This window comes from Osmerus eperlanus, chromosome 26 (assembly GCF_963692335.1).
Source record: "Osmerus eperlanus chromosome 26, fOsmEpe2.1, whole genome shotgun sequence".
Classification (NCBI taxonomy): domain Eukaryota; kingdom Metazoa; phylum Chordata; class Actinopteri; order Osmeriformes; family Osmeridae; genus Osmerus; species Osmerus eperlanus.
In genome coordinates this window covers 5,744,846-5,762,119 of record NC_085043.1, presented here as the reverse complement: position 1 = coordinate 5,762,119, position 17,274 = coordinate 5,744,846, and the positions used below count along the sequence as shown (strand labels likewise).

At 43.9% G+C, this 17,274-nt stretch overlaps 1 protein-coding gene across 2 annotated transcripts in view; it reads left to right on the top strand.

The window, feature by feature from the left end:
• Positions 1-17,274, top strand: part of LOC134012957 (calcium-activated chloride channel regulator 3A-1-like) — a 30,498-nt gene that overhangs the window by 6,659 nt on the left and 6,565 nt on the right. The window contains exon 14 of one of the 2 annotated variants that reach the window (XM_062452649.1): positions 96-1,817. The exons of the other annotated variant lie outside the window; for it this stretch is intronic. Coding sequence (XP_062308633.1) covers positions 96-469 — 374 coding nt within the window. The 3' untranslated portion in view covers positions 470-1,817. Of the gene's footprint in view, positions 1-95; positions 1,818-17,274 lie in introns of those variants that run through there. 2 annotated transcript variants of the gene reach the window in all.

Sequence of the window (17,274 nt, the reverse complement as noted above, 5' to 3'; positions counted from 1 at the left end):
AATAAATGTGTACTCCCACAACATGGTTTCCGGACCATTTGCCTAAACAGAAGTGACTGTACGTCACAAGTACCTGACGTGTGATTTCTTCTCAGCGAGTGAATACGAGATCCGCTACAGTGAGGATCCTGATGTGCTCAGATCCAACTTCAGCAACGCTCATCCGATCAACTCATCTAACCTGCTACCAAGTGAATCTGGATCCTCAGAACAGCTGTCCTTCACTCCCACCAGTGGAACGATGAGAAACGGCACCACTCTGTTCTTTGCAGTTAAAGCAGTTGACAAGGATATGCTTTCCTCTGAAACCTCCAACCTTGCTCAAGTGACCAAGGTCATTGGGTACATTGAAAACGGTGTTAACATCAACGCAATTGTCATATCCGTCACCATTTTGACCATAGTGGTTGGTTTGATTGCATGTGTAATCGTGACTAAACTAAAACTTCAACAGAAGGCTGGATGGTAATGACTAATATTGTGCACTTTACAATGATTGAAAGTAACGAGCACTGTATAGAAAACTTAGAAAAGAAAGACCAATCATCACATATTATAAAATAGGAAGATTCTGTCTTGCAAGCTAATAAGCCCTGGAATATTGAAATTGAAAATGGGAAACTTGTGATTTCCAATATTTGTTGCTATTTTGTAAAAATGTATGTTTATTTTCTGATTACACCACCAGTGTTCATTCACAAATATTGATTAATTCCTGAACAGACTTCCAACACCTTTAGTTGGACCTTTCTTCTGGCATTTCTTAGTCTCATTTTAAGTGGAATGATGGTCACGCGTATGTGCATGCACTGTAAGGCTTGAGCCATGCATAATGTTAAAATGGCTCAGATTATACAACCTAATGCTTTGAAACGATTTCCAATAGCTTTGCTACATCCGCAATGCAGCGCTTTTACACAGGCTAATTCAAAATGTGGGTAACCCTAACCCTAAACTTGGGGCGTGGCCACACTTGTGTGGTTTACAACAAGGCATCCCATTCCTCAACCAGGATTTGTCGCAAGTCAGCCAACATGTTTACATTTACATGTAGTCATTTAGCAGACGCTCTTATCCAGAGCGACTTACAGTAAGTACAGGGACATTCCCCCCGAGGCAAGTAGGGTGAAGTGCCTTGCCCAAGGACACAACGTCATTTGACACGGCTGGGAATCAAACTGGCAACCTTCAGATTACTAGCCCGATTCCCTAACCGCTCAGCCACCTGACTCCTGATGTTTGCGTTGGTCACTCTAGCACGTACAGCACGTCCAAGATGAACCCACTTGAAGCTCAAAACGAGATTGAATACCAACAGAAGAATATTGCAGGGGATTTTGGCAAAAATAATTTGGCCGCTACCCACACGGTTAGCTGTGTTACTCATTCCATGAAGGCACGATCCTTACAAGTTGTACCTCGTTGTAAAGGTGACTAATCAGGCTTTCCAATGATATAACATACAATACCAATTATTACAATCACTGAACCGTTTGGTAAACCTATATATTTTCATTTCAGCAATAAACAGTATATTGATTTTGAGAACTACAGAAATAAAATGTGTTTTTGTACAAACATATAAATTAACCACACATGATGAATACTCGTTATTGCTACTTGATTTCAGATTGGGGTAACCACAATTGGTCATTAGATATACGTAAAAGTGGGGGCGTAAACACTGGCAATTTCTTTCAACATAGCAGGATAGACAGCAAGGAATAGGAAGAGCTCGTGGACAAGGGATCCGTCAGAGAGGTGGGCATGAGAGAGGTCAACAGAGAGGTCAGAGAGGTGGGCATGGGCACCAACAGAGAGGTCAGAGAGGTGGGCATGGGCACCAACAGAGAGGTCAAAGAGGTGGGCATGGGGCCTCTAAATGTTATGTTTTGTTCTCATTTAGTTACGTACTGTAATAGAAAGTATACCTATGTTACAATTACATCTGAAAAATACTACTAAAAACGACGTAATTTGCCCAAATGATTGTAGACGATGTCTTCATTGATCCTTCACTTGATTACACATAGGATGGATATTTTGGAAATTATTATTTATTATGTAAATGTGAGTAATGTAAGTGTATTGCCTAATGTGAAACTGTAATCTGTCTTTTACATAGTACTGGAACATATTAATTTCAGCACTTCTAAGGCCGATTTGAAACATGTATCTTGCATTGTTTGCTGTTGGATGAACTGATTGTTAAAAGTACGAAACTGAAAGGCGAAGGATCAGACAAAAGCGTGGCTCAAAAACTACCATGAAGAAAACTAACAATGGTTCTCAGTTGCCCCTGCCCGGAAGCGGGTCACCGGGGCCCCCCCCTGGAGCCAGGCCCGGGGGTGGGGCTCGATGGCGAGCGCCTGGTGGCCGGGCCTTTTCCCATGGGGCCCGGTCGGGCACAGCCCGAAGAGACAACGTGGGACCCCCTTCCAGTGGGCTCACCATACGCAGGAGGGGTCATGGGGGTCGGGTGCAGTGCGAGACGGGCGGCGGCCGAAGGCGGGGGCCTTGGCGGTCCGATCCTCGGCTGCAGAAGCTAACTCTAGGGACGTGGAACGTCACCTCGCTGGCGGGAAAGGAGCCGGAGCTGGTGCGCGAGGTAGAGAAGTTCCGGCTAGATATAGTCGGCCTCGCCTCGATGCACAGCATCGGCTCCGGAACCAGTCTCCTTGAGAGGGGCTGGACTCTCTTCCACTCTGGAGTTGCCCTTGGTGAGAGGCGTCGAGCTGGGGTGGGAATACTTGTTTCCCCTCGGTTCGGCGCCTGTACGTTGGGGTTCACCCCGGTGGACGAGAGGGTAGCCTCCCTCCGCCTTCGGGTGGGGGGACGGGTCCTCACTGTTGTTTGTGCTTATGCACCAAATGGCAGTGCAGAGTACCCACCCTTTTTGGAGTCTCTGGGAGGGGTGCTGGAAAGCGCTCCTCCCGGAGATTCCCTCGTCCTCCTGGGGGACTTCAATGCTCATGTGGGCAATGACAGTGAGACCTGGAGGGGCGTGATTGGGAGGAACGGCCCCCCCAATCTGAACCCGAGCGGTGTTTTGTTGTTGGACTTCTGTGCTAGACACGGCTTGTCCATAACGAACACCATGTTCAAGCATAAGGGTGTTCATATGTGCACTTGGCACCAGGACACCCGAGGTCTCAGTTCGATGATAGACTTTGTAGTCGTGTCGTCAGATCTGAGGCCGAATGTCTTGGACACTCGGGTGAGGAGAGGGGCGGAGCTGTCAACTGATCACCACCTGGTGGTGAGTTGGCTACGATGGTGGGGGAAGACGCCGGTCAGGCCTGGCAGGCCCAAACGTAATGTGAGGGTCTGCTGGGAACGGCTGGCAGAATCCCCTGTCAGAAGGAGCTTTAACTCCCACCTCCGGGAGAGCTTCGACCATGTCTCGGGGGAGGCCGGGGACATTGAGTCCGAATGGGCCATGTTCCGGGCCTCCATTGTTGAGGCGGCTGACCGGAGCTGCGGACGCAAGGCGGTCGGTGCATGTCGCGGCGGTAACCCTCGGACTCGGTGGTGGACGCCGGAGGTGAGGGAAGCCGTCAAGCTGAAGAAGGAGGCCTATCGGACTTTGTTGGCTGGTAGGACTCCAGAGGCAGCTGATGTGTACCGGCAGGCCAAGCGGAATGCGGCTTTGGCGGTCGCGGAGCCAAAACCCGGGCGTGGGAGGAGTTCGGCGAGGCCATGGAGAATGACTTCCGAACGGCTTCGAAAAGGTTCTGGACCACCATCCGGCGACTCAGGAGGGGGAAGCAGTGCACTGTCAACGCTGTATATGGTGGGGATGGTGCGCTGCTGACCTCGATGGGGGACGTCCTGGATCGGTGGAAGGAATACTTTGAAGACCTCCTTAATCCCACCAACACGCGTTCCGACGTGGAGGCAGAGTCTGGGGACATTGGGGGGGGCCCTTCTATCTCTGGGGATGAGGTCGCCGAGGTGGTTGAAAAGCTCCGCGGTGGCAAGGCCCCTGGGGTGGATGAGGTCCGCCCGGAGTTCCTTAAGGCTCTGGATGTTGTAGGGCTGTCTTGGTTGGCACGACTCTGCAACATCGCGTGGACATCAGGGACAGTGCCTCTGGACTGGCAGACCGGGGTGGTGGTTCCCCTCTTTAAAAAGGGGGACCGGAGGGTGTGCTCCAACTTTAGGGGGATCACACTCCTCAGCCTCCCTGGGAAAGTCTATTCAGGGGTGCTGGAGAGGAGGGTCCGTCGGATTGTCGAACCTTGGATTCAGGAGGAGCAATGTGGTTTTCGTCCTGGCCGTGGAACTGTGGACCAGCTCTATACCCTCGGCAGGGTTCTGGAGGGTGCATGGGAGTTCGCCCAACCAGTCTACACATGTTTTGTGGATTTGGAAAAGGCGTTCGACCGTGTCCCTCGGGGGCTCATGTGGGGGGTGCTCCGGGAGTACGGGGTACCGGACTCCCTGATCGGGGCTGTTCGGTCCCTGTACGACCGGTGCCAGAGTTTGGTCCGCATTGCCGGTAGTAAGTCGAACTTGTTCCCGGTGAGGGTTGGACTCCGCCAGGGCTGCCCTTTGTCACCGATTCTGTTCATAACTTATATGGACAGAATTTCTAGGCGCAGCCAGGGCGTTGAGGGGGTCCGGTTTGGGGACCTCAGGATCGGGTCGCTGCTTTTTGCGGATGATGTGGTCCTGTTGGCTTCATCGGGCCGTGACCTCCAGCTCTCACTGGAGCGGTTCGCAACCGAATGCGAAGCGGCTGGGATGGGAATCAGCACCTCCAAATCTGAAGCCATGGTTATCGACCGGAAAAAGGTGGAGTGCAATCTTCGGGTCGGGCAGGAGATCTTGTCCCAAGCAGAGGAGTTCAAGTATCTCGGGGACTTGTTCACGAGTGAGGGAAGGATGGAGCGCGAGATCGACAGGCGGATCGGTGCGGCGTCCGCAGTGATGCGGGCTCTGCATCGGTCCGTTGTGGTGAAGAAGGAGCTGAGTCGAAAGGCGAAGCTCTCTATTTACCAGTCGATCTACGTTCCTACCCTCACCTATGGTCACGAACTGTGGGTAGTGACCGAAAGAACGAGATCGCGAATACAAGCGGCCAAAATGAGTTTTCTCCGCAGGGTGTCCGGGCTCTCCCTTAGAGATAGGGTGAGAAGCTCGGTCATCCGGGAGGGGCTCAGAGTAGAACCGCTGCTCCTCCGCGTCGAGAGGGGCCAGTTGAGGTGGCTCGGGCATCTGATAAGGATGCCTCCTGGATGCCTCCCTGGTGAGGTGTTCTGGGCACGTCCCACTGGGAAGAGGCCCCGGGGAAGACCCAGGACACGCTGGAGGGACTATGTCTCTCGGCTGGCCTGGGAACGCCTCGGGGTCCCCCAGGAAGAGCTGGTGGAAGTGGCCGGGGAGAGGAAAGTCTGGGCCTCCCTGCTTAGGTTGCTGCCCCCGCGACCCGACCCCCGGACAAGCGGAAGATGATGGATGGATGGATGGACGAAACTGAAAGAAGATCATACTGTTGTGTTTCGGTGATTAAACCAAATGTTCCCATTACATATTACAATAATCTTGTGTTTGAAACAATGATTATGTGGACTGGAAACATGTGCAACTGACTGAAAGCATTCCATCAGGTTTTGAAAGAATGACTAGCTGCGTTACAAGTGTGATCAGTTTGGATTTTTGTACTAAGAGTTTTGAAAATGTACACCTTACTTGTGAAAATAGTACCAAAGCGAATAAAAAAAACTGTAAGATCAGTTGGATTAAGTGTTGGTCAAATGTATTTACGCAAATTAGATGAGAAGCATATCAAAAGTATTGTGAGCATTGCATTGTGAAAGACAATTACTTCATATGAAAGATATTTCTTTGATGACACACTGATTAGGTGTGGTGAAAAAGTGATTGTGTAATTTTGTGCATTACTTTGTCAATTGAACATGTGATTACATGTTTGAAAAAACTGACTTTTTGATGATCTGCTTTGAGTTTTGTACTAACAGTTGTGAGGTTTTACCACATACTTGTGAGAATAGTACCAAAGCGAATAAAAAAAACTGTAACAGGAAGGAGAAAGCCTATTTTGAAAACATGAATCCCTCGAAGATACTTTCGCTATTTTTAAGAATGATTTAGATTCAAGGCATACATACGACGTGATAGTTGTAGTTGATATGTTGTCAACCAATCACAACATCAGGATGAGTATAAGCACTTGAAGTCACGTTTGTCAAATTAGTTCTAGTTATTGGTGTTCGTTGGCATACAAAGTTAGTCTTCTCTTATTAGCGTAGTTAGTGATTAGAGCTAGCAACAATGAATTGCAGATTAAGGGTTCGTCCAGCTAGCTCTCAACGCTCGGCAGAAATTTCAGGTCCACTCATTAAAAACAAAGACCCTCTCACTGGACATATTGTATAATAAAATGTTTTAATGAATGCAATTGGTTGCCTTGTATATTCTGTTCTATTTACCAAACTCCTCTCTTGTCTTAAATTGAGCAGTTGCTGGTGTGATTGCTATCTAGATTAGATTCAACTTGCATCAAGTAGGCTACTACAAATATAAATGTTCAAGTTCAAGTCTTTTATTGTCAGGTGCACAGAACAACAATCTGACTGGGCACGGAAATTCTTAGGACAAGAAGCAAAGCAACCTGGCATAACACAACATTAAAGACACATTGATACCAAGGAAAAGGGCTTCACACGACAACTTCCCATGGAACCCTGACATGGCTTGGGGGGTGTTGTATCAAAGACAAATACCACACCCTCTTGGTTTGTTGCTACTTCACTGGAACTGTTTTTTAGAGAAACCTGTTCTGAAGTGATGCCATCGAGGCCATCTTAGGCCCCGTTTACATGGAGGGAAAACGCATATATTTTCATGCGGTTTGGCCTTTCATTTACACGAAAACGGAGGTTTTATTACAGAAAACGATCATTTCTAAAAACTCCGGCTAAAGTGGAGATTTCTGAAAACTCTGTTTTTGTGTTGGCGTGTGCACTAGGTTAAACAGAGTTTTAGGTTCTCAAACGTCACAGTATGTGACTAAAAATGCATCACGTCTTGTGAGCATCCTATGTTTGTAGTAATGTAATGGGGTCATTTATTTGTGAATCGCGTTACATTTGTGAATCACGAAATACATTTGTGCATCGCGTTACATTTATTTGTGAATCATCCAAACAAATGAACCTCGCGCCATATTTACTATTGAAAGGAAAAGGAAGTCGATCGTGTTATTCGTAGTTGTTGTTCATTTTGAGAATTCTGATTGGTTTGCATGGCTTTATCCTTCTCGTTACACTGCCGCCTACAGATTTGGCATAGTTATGATAGCGTTCGGGGGCGTATTCATGCGGGTTAATGTAAACAGAAACATTTTTGAAAACGATCAAGTGTGTACAACGTTATTTTTGAAAACGGAGGGGCAGAAATATTTGTTTCTGTAAATACCCGGCTATGTGTAAACGTGGCCTTAAAGAGTTTCTAACTAGTCCAGTCATTTTATGAAAAAAGGTAGGATAAGCAGATTAGAAGCGCATATCGTTGAGACAAAAGTGTGAAGTGGATGACAGATGATGAACCGAGTAGATGCTTGTGATAAGTGGGGTCTATCAGCCCAGCAAAGGCAATTAAGTGCTGATTGGCACACCTGGGGGTGATTGGAGGAGCGGGTATATAAAGAGAGAGAGAGCGTGAGGAAGGGAGGAAAAAGGACTGTGTGTGGGCCAGAGAAAGCGGAGGTTGCATGCGGCAGAGCGGGGTGATCAGACCAGAGCCAGACGCTGATGCGAGCGGGAGCCAGGGGTGCGCAGAGTCGGGTTGACCAGAACCAGACGCCGATGCGAGCGGGAGCCAGGGGTGCGCAGAGTCGGAGAACGCGGATCCAGGGACGAACGGCGGCCAACGACGGGACCAGCATCACGTTACCTCTACGGACTGAGTGGAGTACTGAGTACGGCGTACTCCAACACGACGCTACTCGTGCACGCCGCTCCTTCTGACTTTCCTCTCTTGCCGCAAGTTAAGTGGTCACCAGTACTCACTACTACGCCACGATTGGATCCAGCAACTCTGGGGACTGGGCTCATTGGGGTTGTGGAGATTATTTTAATACGGGGCTGGGCGCGTAGGGCTCTGGATTTGAGGGACAGCACTAGGCTGCCGGCTTGTTTCTTTTGTATCTACTTAATAAAGACATATTTCTCACGAGCCAGTGTGCATTGTCCGCTTCACCTCTCCCCCATCCTGTACGAAAGTACGGTAGGCTACATGCTTTAAAGATCCTGTAAAGTAAATTCCATGTTTTGCTTCTAAGTACATTATATACGTGTGAAATGAGTTCCTGAAAGCATGTGCAAAGCGCTAAAACTTTGTCACACTGGAATGTGGAGTTAGACCGAAGAACAGTTTTTCTTCCGTTTTCAGATCAGGTTTTAATGGGTGGAGCCAAAAAATGCCCTATCTACGTCATTTCGCCCCATCTACGTCAGATCACTGAATGGCTGCTCCTGCTGTACTGTTATTGTAGCTTACATCGGCTAGCTTCAGGATGTCTCCAACCACCCGCAACTGCATCTTCCCTGGATGCAAGAACTCCAGCTGGGCTGCAACGCTATAAGTTCCCTGTTGATAATGAAAGGAAAAATAGGTGGATAGATTTTGTGAAGAGCCACGCTCATGGAAAGCTTCGGTTAAACTCCAACAGCCGCCTCTGCGCCACTGACCATTTCACGTCAGACAGTTTTAACATGGACCAGAGACAGACGGGGTTCACCAACACACGGCTTCTCTTGCAGCGCCGAGCCGTACCGAGCATCGCCCCCCCGGCCGTTCATCCTCCGGTCGCACCTGGACCATCCGCCGCTAGCAGTTCATCACTCAGTTCTGTGTGCTTGTTATAATTATACTAGATAACTTTTCCAGAGGTATCTCTGCTGAGTTAGTGCAAACCGCTAAATTGATATTAGGTTACTCGGTGTAGAATGATGGTATTTTGGTGAAATGGTAGCTAATGTGTGAGAAGTAGCCTAGTTGGAGAGCTCACTGTCTGCTGTCTCTGGTGTCCATTTTTACTGTTACAGCTCAGGGGAACATTTCATTTATATGCATCTGTATGTTTCACTCATTGAACAAATAAATTCTAATTCTATACGGTTTTGTTCGGCTTGACATAGCGTTCATTATCTGGGTCGGAGGCACTAGGCAGCGAGGGGCGGAGCTTCAGCTCCTTCAGGTGACACGCCCCCCCAGTCTCAAGCAGAGAAGACTGCTGATTTTTTCACGATTTCAAAGCCTAATTTAACATACTTGTCTTGGTGTTATTTTTTCATTCGAATTTGGATGGGTAGTTAATAACACATTCTGTGGTGTGGCTTACTTAACCCTTGTGTTCTCCTCGGGTCGTTCTGACCCATCAGTCATTGTGACCCACCGTCGTATTGCGACAACTTTACCGCATACAAAAACAAAGTGAAGCATTTTCTTTTAACCGTCGGGCTGTCTCAGACCCCCCACATTGCGAAGGTTAAAAGCAAAGTATTTTTATTTGGTTTTGTATTGGGTAAAATTGGGTAAACACAATGATGGTTCGTTATGAACCTTTGGGTCATGTGACCCGAAGGCAGCACGAGGGTTAAAACTCGTTTCCAGGTCCACTTTACAGGATCTTTAAGAAGATGGATTTGCCGTGTATGAGGCTGATTAGGCTCAGCTTAGCAGCACGTGTTAACAAGCCTGTGATCACCCCGCTATAGACAATACCTCGACCTCATAGTGTCATCCTTTCAGCCATTAAGTTTAGAAGAGGATATCATGTGTATCTGTAGCCATTGGTTCAGAATCAGTGTGAATAATTGGGGAGAAACACAGTAAACAGATGTTGAGTTTACATTTAGTCATTTAGCAGACGCTCTTATCCAGAGCGACTTACAGTAAGCACAGGGACAATCCCCCGGAGGCAAGTAGGGCCCAAGGACACAACGTAATTTGGCACGGCCGGGAATCGAACCATTGTTTATACGTGATGAAACAAATGCTGACATGGCTGAAGAGATGGTATCAAGTTCCAGAGAAAGTTCCAGAGAAAACGCTACGGGACATGTTCCTGTTCTAACTTGTAACTTTTCTTTGGTAGTCCTTACAGATATGTGTTGCACCAGAAGTGGGCTTCACCAAATTCTTAAAAGTCTAACAGTTACATGAATATAGCTCACTTCCATACTGGAAAACCACTACTCTCCTGATACGTGTACCTCTTTCTATTTTTGTGAAGCATTCACTAGAAATCTCAGATAACATACCACTCTGAGTATTTGAACCATGACCTCCAAAGTGGTAGTTGTGCTCGTAATGTTATACCTGTCAGGATTTACCTGTGGGATCCGAATTGATGGCAATGGGTACACAGATATTCTAATAGCTATCAACCCTGCTGTGACTGAAGACCCTTTGCTCCTTGACCGAATCAAGGTAAGATGGAAATTAATATTCTATAAAACAATACAAAATAAATGTATTTTAGCCTGGATCTACTTTAAGTGTAAGGCTGGGTGTCACCTGCCCCCACCTATAAAATCAAACTCCAATAAAATCTGGAGTTGCTGGACGTAGTCTCTGCTTGATGGGTCTCACACCTCATTGTTTAACTTACTGTTGCATTGCTAGTCACAATGGTGTATAAAGTACCCAAAAGCCATACTTGAGTAAAAGTAAAGATACCTTACTGGAAAATGACTCCAGTAAAAGTGAAAGTCACCTATTAGAATACTCCTTAAGTAAAAGTCTTAAAGTATCTGACATTTACTGTACTTATGTATCAAAAGTAATTTTCTGATATTAAATGTACTTAAGTATTGAAAGTAAAAGTACAAGTAAATGCTGTTAATAAAAAAAGCAAAGGGTCAGAATTTTGGGAATTATTCTTGTGCTGTGCGGAGGCCACCATGACCAAGCACAAGGAGTTGTGTTGGCTGTGATCCATCCAGAAGCAATAATGTTAAACATAATATATTGTACTTAAGTATACTTTGGCATCTACTATGAACCTATCGTCATAATCTCAGAAAAGCAATATGACACTATGAAACAGTAGCAACAGTGCATTTACAAGTATGCTCATTCCGACTAGAGGATGTAGAGGGCAAATGCATAATATTGTGTTCAGAAAAAAATGTGACTGCTACCATCATAACTCCATCTGATCATCCACAAAATGACTTAAATGTCAAAACATGGTCAATACTAAAGCAGCACCGAAAGTAACAACCCAGTCATTACTTGACACTGAAAAATGTCCTGTAAATCTTCAAAGGAAGTTGTTTTTCAAAATTGCGAGAATTCAGTCCTGCTCTTCTTGGGCTGAAGCTGGTCGTTGGTCTCATGATTCTTTTTTTTCTAAAATAGATTTGATTTTGTAGCGAGTAACGAAGGTTTCAGGGGAAATGTATCGGAGTCAAAGTATCAGTTTTCTTTGCAAAATGTAGTGAAGAAAAAGTGAAAGTCAACAGAAATATAAATGACTTAAGTACAGTAACAAAGTATTTCTACTTTGTTACTATACACCACTGGCTAGTCATATGTTGATAAGTAAGTCAAGATGTGGTCTGATTGGTATTTTGGGGAATTGTGAAGCATTGTTCTATAGATTCTTCATGTCCTGGGGGCTTCTCCTCAGCTCTGGCTTGTCCTACTCATTCTCCTTGCTCACCTCTCTCTCTCTCTCACTCTCTCTCACTCACTCTCTCTCTCTCTCTCACACGCTCTCTCACTCTCTCTCTCTCTCTCTCTCACGCTCTCTCTCACGCTCTCGCTCTCTCTCACGCTCTCTCTCACGCTCACTCTCACGCTCTGAAATACAATAATCAAGGTAGAGTAGGTAAGATAAAGATTAAAAACTTCACTTTGTAGCATGTTTGCCTTGTAATTGATTTCATTCATTTGCAATGTTAAAGATGTTTCATTTTAACCTTACTTTGACCATTCCATTGGTATTTGCATTATTTAGTTAATGGTAATACACTGTTCAGTTTCCCATCTTCCTTCAAACATAAGTGAATTTGTTCTGGTTGTTTGGCCAATATTAAACCCCCTACATAAGCGTGGAGCTTAGTTGAATCCCTTGACTTTGGCATGACATACTGTGGACCACTCTAGGTCGCTTGCCCTGATATAACTATTCATTCATTCTTTTAGGAAATGATGTCTGACGCCTCCTCGTATTTATTTCAAGTGATGAAAAACAAATTGTACTTCAAGGATGTGACGATATTAGTACCCCCAAAGTGGACAGGAAAGTATTCCAGAGCAAATACTGAAACATATGAAAAGGTAAAATATCCGTTTTTTACCTTTTAATTATTCCACTGTGAAATAATTAATCATCACAGAAATAATGAATAATGAACAAGCATCTGTGTGATTTGTGTTTGTATTATTCTCTCTGTATTATATTAATTCTCAAAGAGCTCATTCTTTTTTTAAAGGCCAACATCAGAATAGATGAGCCAAACAAATTAAATGGGAATGATCCTTATACTCTTCAGTATGGGGAATGTGGAACTCCGGGTCGCTATATAAATCTGACTCCTGATTTCCTGAAACGTGATGATCTCATTCAAGTCTATGGACCCAGAGGTACTGTACGCATTTCCTTCAGTGATTGTATCTTAACCCTTGTGCTGCCTTCGGGTCACATGACCCAAAGGTTCATAACGAACCATCGTTGTGTTTACCCAATTTTACCCAATACAAAAACAAATAAAAATAATTTTATTTTAACCATCGCAATGTGGGGGGTCTGAGACAGCCCAACGGTTAAAAGAAAATGATTCACTTTGTTTTGGTATGCGGTAAAGTTGTCGCAATACGACGGTGGGTCACAATGACTGATGGGTCAGAATGACCCGAAGATAACACAAGGGTTAAATAATATGAATGCTGATTAACCTTTAACTGGTGTTTCTAGGTAGGGTCCTTGTACATGAATGGGCACATCTAAGATGGGGTGTTTATGATGAATATGATGAAAAAAACCCCTTCTATACAGACGATGGAATACTGGAGGCTACAAGGTAATTTACATTTGTCAAAGAAAATTGCAATATTATGATTTGAAGACATACAAATTACGTTTACATTACATTTTACATTTACGTTTAGTCATTTAGCAGACGCTCTTATCCAGAGCGACTTACAGTAAGTACAGGGACATCCCCCCTGAGGCAAGTACGGTGAAGTGCCTTGCCCAAGGACACAACGTCATTTTTCACGGCCGGGAATCGAACTGGCAACCTTCAGATTACTAGCCCGATTACCTAACCGCTATAATATTGATTTAGGCATATCTAAATATTGATCTATTTAGTTTATAGTTGAGTTTATGTAGTTTACCCAGCAAATTTTAGCTAGAGTTTGAAAGGATTCAAACCAAAATATCCCACCACCTCCCTTCAAAGCCACTCCTTCAAAACACATGAATGTGCTGCCTGACTACTGCCGGGAGGTAGTCAGACAGACAGACAAAGTAGCCGGTCCAATTTGGTCCGAATGCCGTCCAATCATTAGTGCCGGTCTGACCTTAATGATTGGTCGTGTTTATTACAGTCCTCTGACACCCACAGATATCAGGATTAATTGGGTGTGCTCAAGCCTTCGGCGAGAGCACAACCTTTGTTCTCTCACATATATATTTATTATTATTATTTATTTTTGCCCCCCTAAATCTTTGTCAATATTTGGCCTACATAGACAACCTAGGTGTCAAAAGTTTCGTCTTGGTAGCGATTGAGTTGCTTGTATTTTTATTTACATTCCGTTGCATGGTTTAGGCTGAAGTTAAGTTTTTGTGGCAAAAAGTGAAGCTAACGGTGGCTAATTTGCTAGCCACAGTCACTGACGTTACTAACGTCACTACGTCACTAACGTCACGAAAACACGCGTGACTACCTGTAGCAGAACATTCGTTTTGCATCTGTGAACTTGGGGGATAGCTAGGCTAACTATAGCTTTACTGCAAGACAGCTGCAGAAACGCCACAAGCAAAGAGGCCAGGGTGATAACTATTTACTCATTTTACTTTGTGATGTGAAACACAATTGTGAAATGTAATGTACAATATTAGCTGATATTATTAAGGAAGTAGGCCCACATCTACTTTCGGAAACGGTAGTCTACTATTTCACTGAAGCATTAGCATGACATTAGCCTCTGTTGCCCGGGCAACACATAGCTACTACAGTGGTCTATGATGCATCTGTTTTCAATCGTTAAAATAAACATTCCTCACAAATACATTTTCGTTGTAGGATTTATTATGACATTACATTACAAGTAAACGATTTGTTGGTGAAATTATCATTACCTGTGGTTTCAAACCAGTGTTGCTCACTGCAACGCTGTAGCTTACGCGAGACACACTACAAAAACATCTACACAGCTGTTTAGGAAGTCAAACGGCGACAGAACATGTTCGGCACTCCCCTTACATAAATCAAAAGTCTTTCAATAGGTGAAACTATCTGACTACTAACCTGAACTTCATTGCCACAGCCTAAACTTTGTCAATCTGTTCATGAAAATAATTAATTTCAGCCTAAACCGTACAACGGAACGTTCAATCGAATTCAACCAACGCAATCGCTACCAAGACGAACACAGCAGTAGTCTAGTGTACTGTAGTAGAATTTACCGGGGCAGCTTCTCCACACAGGGCTATATCGCATTTTGCGTTGTTACTGACAATGATCGCTACCAGTGAGCTTTTTATGAATGAGCGATTTTCCACTAAATAAATGTCAAGCTTATTTACGTTTTTGGAGGCATTTTTTCAGTTAGCAGATGGTACTGTTTGAATCGCGATTCCATCTTCTACTGCCGGTAACGTCGTAGAATAATCTTCAAAGGGGGTTCTTTATTAATGAATGAATGCAATATGAGTAGGCTAAATGCCTGAAAATATCACGAGAAGGGAAAACTTAAAAGGATGTTTAAGTCATAGAGATTAGGTCAATTTTTACACCGGTCTGCCAAATGTATTCGTTTTGATTAAGCTAGGCTGCCTTTTGCAGGGGAAATGAGAAGACATCATGTTTCATTCTACACTTAACTCGTATTTTGAGTTGCAAATGTGCAGCAAAAAAAAGATGCTTTTAAATCTATGTAATCTTTATAAATAATAAGTAGGCCCTATGCATTTTTATATAAAATATACAGAAATATCAGTTGTAAAAATGTCATTAAAAAACGGACCCCTGTGCAACCGACACAAGCAAGCACACCCTACAATTTCCCCAGAAATTGTACCCTCTCTAGTTGGGTGTGCTCAAGCCTTCGGCGAGAGCACAACCTTTGTTCTCTCACATATATATTATTATTATTTTTATTTCTTTTTGCCCCACTAAAACTCAGTCAATATTTGGCCTACATAGACAACGTAGGTGTCAAAAGTTTCGTCTTGGTAGCGATTGAGTTGCTTGTATTGGGATTTACGTTCCGTTGCACGGTTTAAGTAGAAATTACGTTTTTGTGTCGAAAAGTGAAGCTAACGGTGGCTAACTTGCTAACCACAGTCAATGACGCTACTTACGTCACTAACGTCACAAAAACTCGCGTGACTACCTCTAGCAGAATATTAGTTTAGCAGCTCGTTAACTTCTGGGAGATAGCTAAGCTAACTATAGCTTTACTGCAAGGCAGCTGCAGAAACGCCACAAGCAAAGAGGCCAGGTGATAACTATTTACTAATTTTACTTTGTGATATGACACACAATTGTGATGTGTAATGTACAATATAAGCTGATATTATTAAGGAAGTACATCTACTTTCGGAAACAGTAGTCTACTATTTCACTGAAGTATTAGCATCATGACATTAGCCTGTGTTGCCCGGGCAACACATACTACAGTGGTCTATGATGTAGCGTTATCTGTTTTCAATCGTTAAAATAAACATTCCTCACATATGCTCATTTTCGTTGTAGGGTTTATTCTGACATTAGTAAACGATTTGTTGGTGAAAAAAACATTACCTGTGGTTTCAAACCAGTGTAGCTCACTGCAACGCTGTAGCTTACGTGAGACACACTACAAAAACATCTAGCTTACACAACTGTAGGAAGTAAAACGGCGACAGAACATGTTCGGCACTCCCCTTACTTAAATCAAAAGTCTATCTAACTACTAACCTGAACTTCATTGCCACAGCCTAAACGTTGTCAATCTGTTCATGAAAATAATTAATTTCAGCTTAAACCGTACAACGGAACGTTAAATCCAATTCAACCAACGCAATCGCTACCAAGACGAACACAGCAGTAGTCTAGTACTGTACCGTAGTAGTACAATTTACCGGGCAGCTTCTCCACACAGGGCTATATCGCATTTTGCGTTGTTACTGACAATGATCGCTACCAGTGAGCTTTTTATGAATGAGCGATTTTCCACTAAATAAATGTCAAGCTTATTTACGTTTTGGGGGGCATATTTTCAGTTAGCAGATGGTACTGTTTGAATCGCGATTCCATCTTCTACTGCCGGGTAACGTCGTAAAATAATCTTCAAAGGGGGTTCTTTATTAATGAATGAATGCAATGAGTAGGCTAAATGCCTGAAAATATCATGAGAAGGGAAAAACTTAAAATGACGTTTAAGTCATAGAGATTAGGTCAATTTTTACACCGGTCTGCCCAATTTATTCGTTTTGTTTCAACGATGAGGCTGCCTCTTGCAGGGGAAATGAGAAGACATCTATTTCATTCTACACTTCACTCATATTTTCAGTTGTAAATGAGCAGCAAAAAAAAAAATGCTTTTAAATCTATGTCATCTTTATAAATAATAAGTATGCATTTTTATATAAAATATACAGAAATATCAGTTGTAAAAATGTCATTCAAAAACGGACCCCTGTGCAACCGACGCAAGCAAGCACACCCTACAATTTCCCCAGAAATTGTACCCTCTCTAGTTTAATTTTGCTGTCCAACCTTTAGATTTTGTGGTTGCTATCAGGGTTATTTCAGCAAATAGGACAAAAAGTGGTTCTCAACATTGCCTTCCCTGCCTTTAATGTTTTGACATGGTCACGGTACATAATTTTCCTTTTATTTTTTACCTCTATTAAAAATTGACATGTAACAACAGGTTATCTTGCAACACATCTAAGTTTATAAAGGGGCAGACTTATTATATGAGTATGAGTTATGAGTATAAAGCTTGTGCTTATGCAACTGTTGGGATTTTCATGGGTGAAATACCCAGTGACTGTGTATAACCTGTATTGAAAAG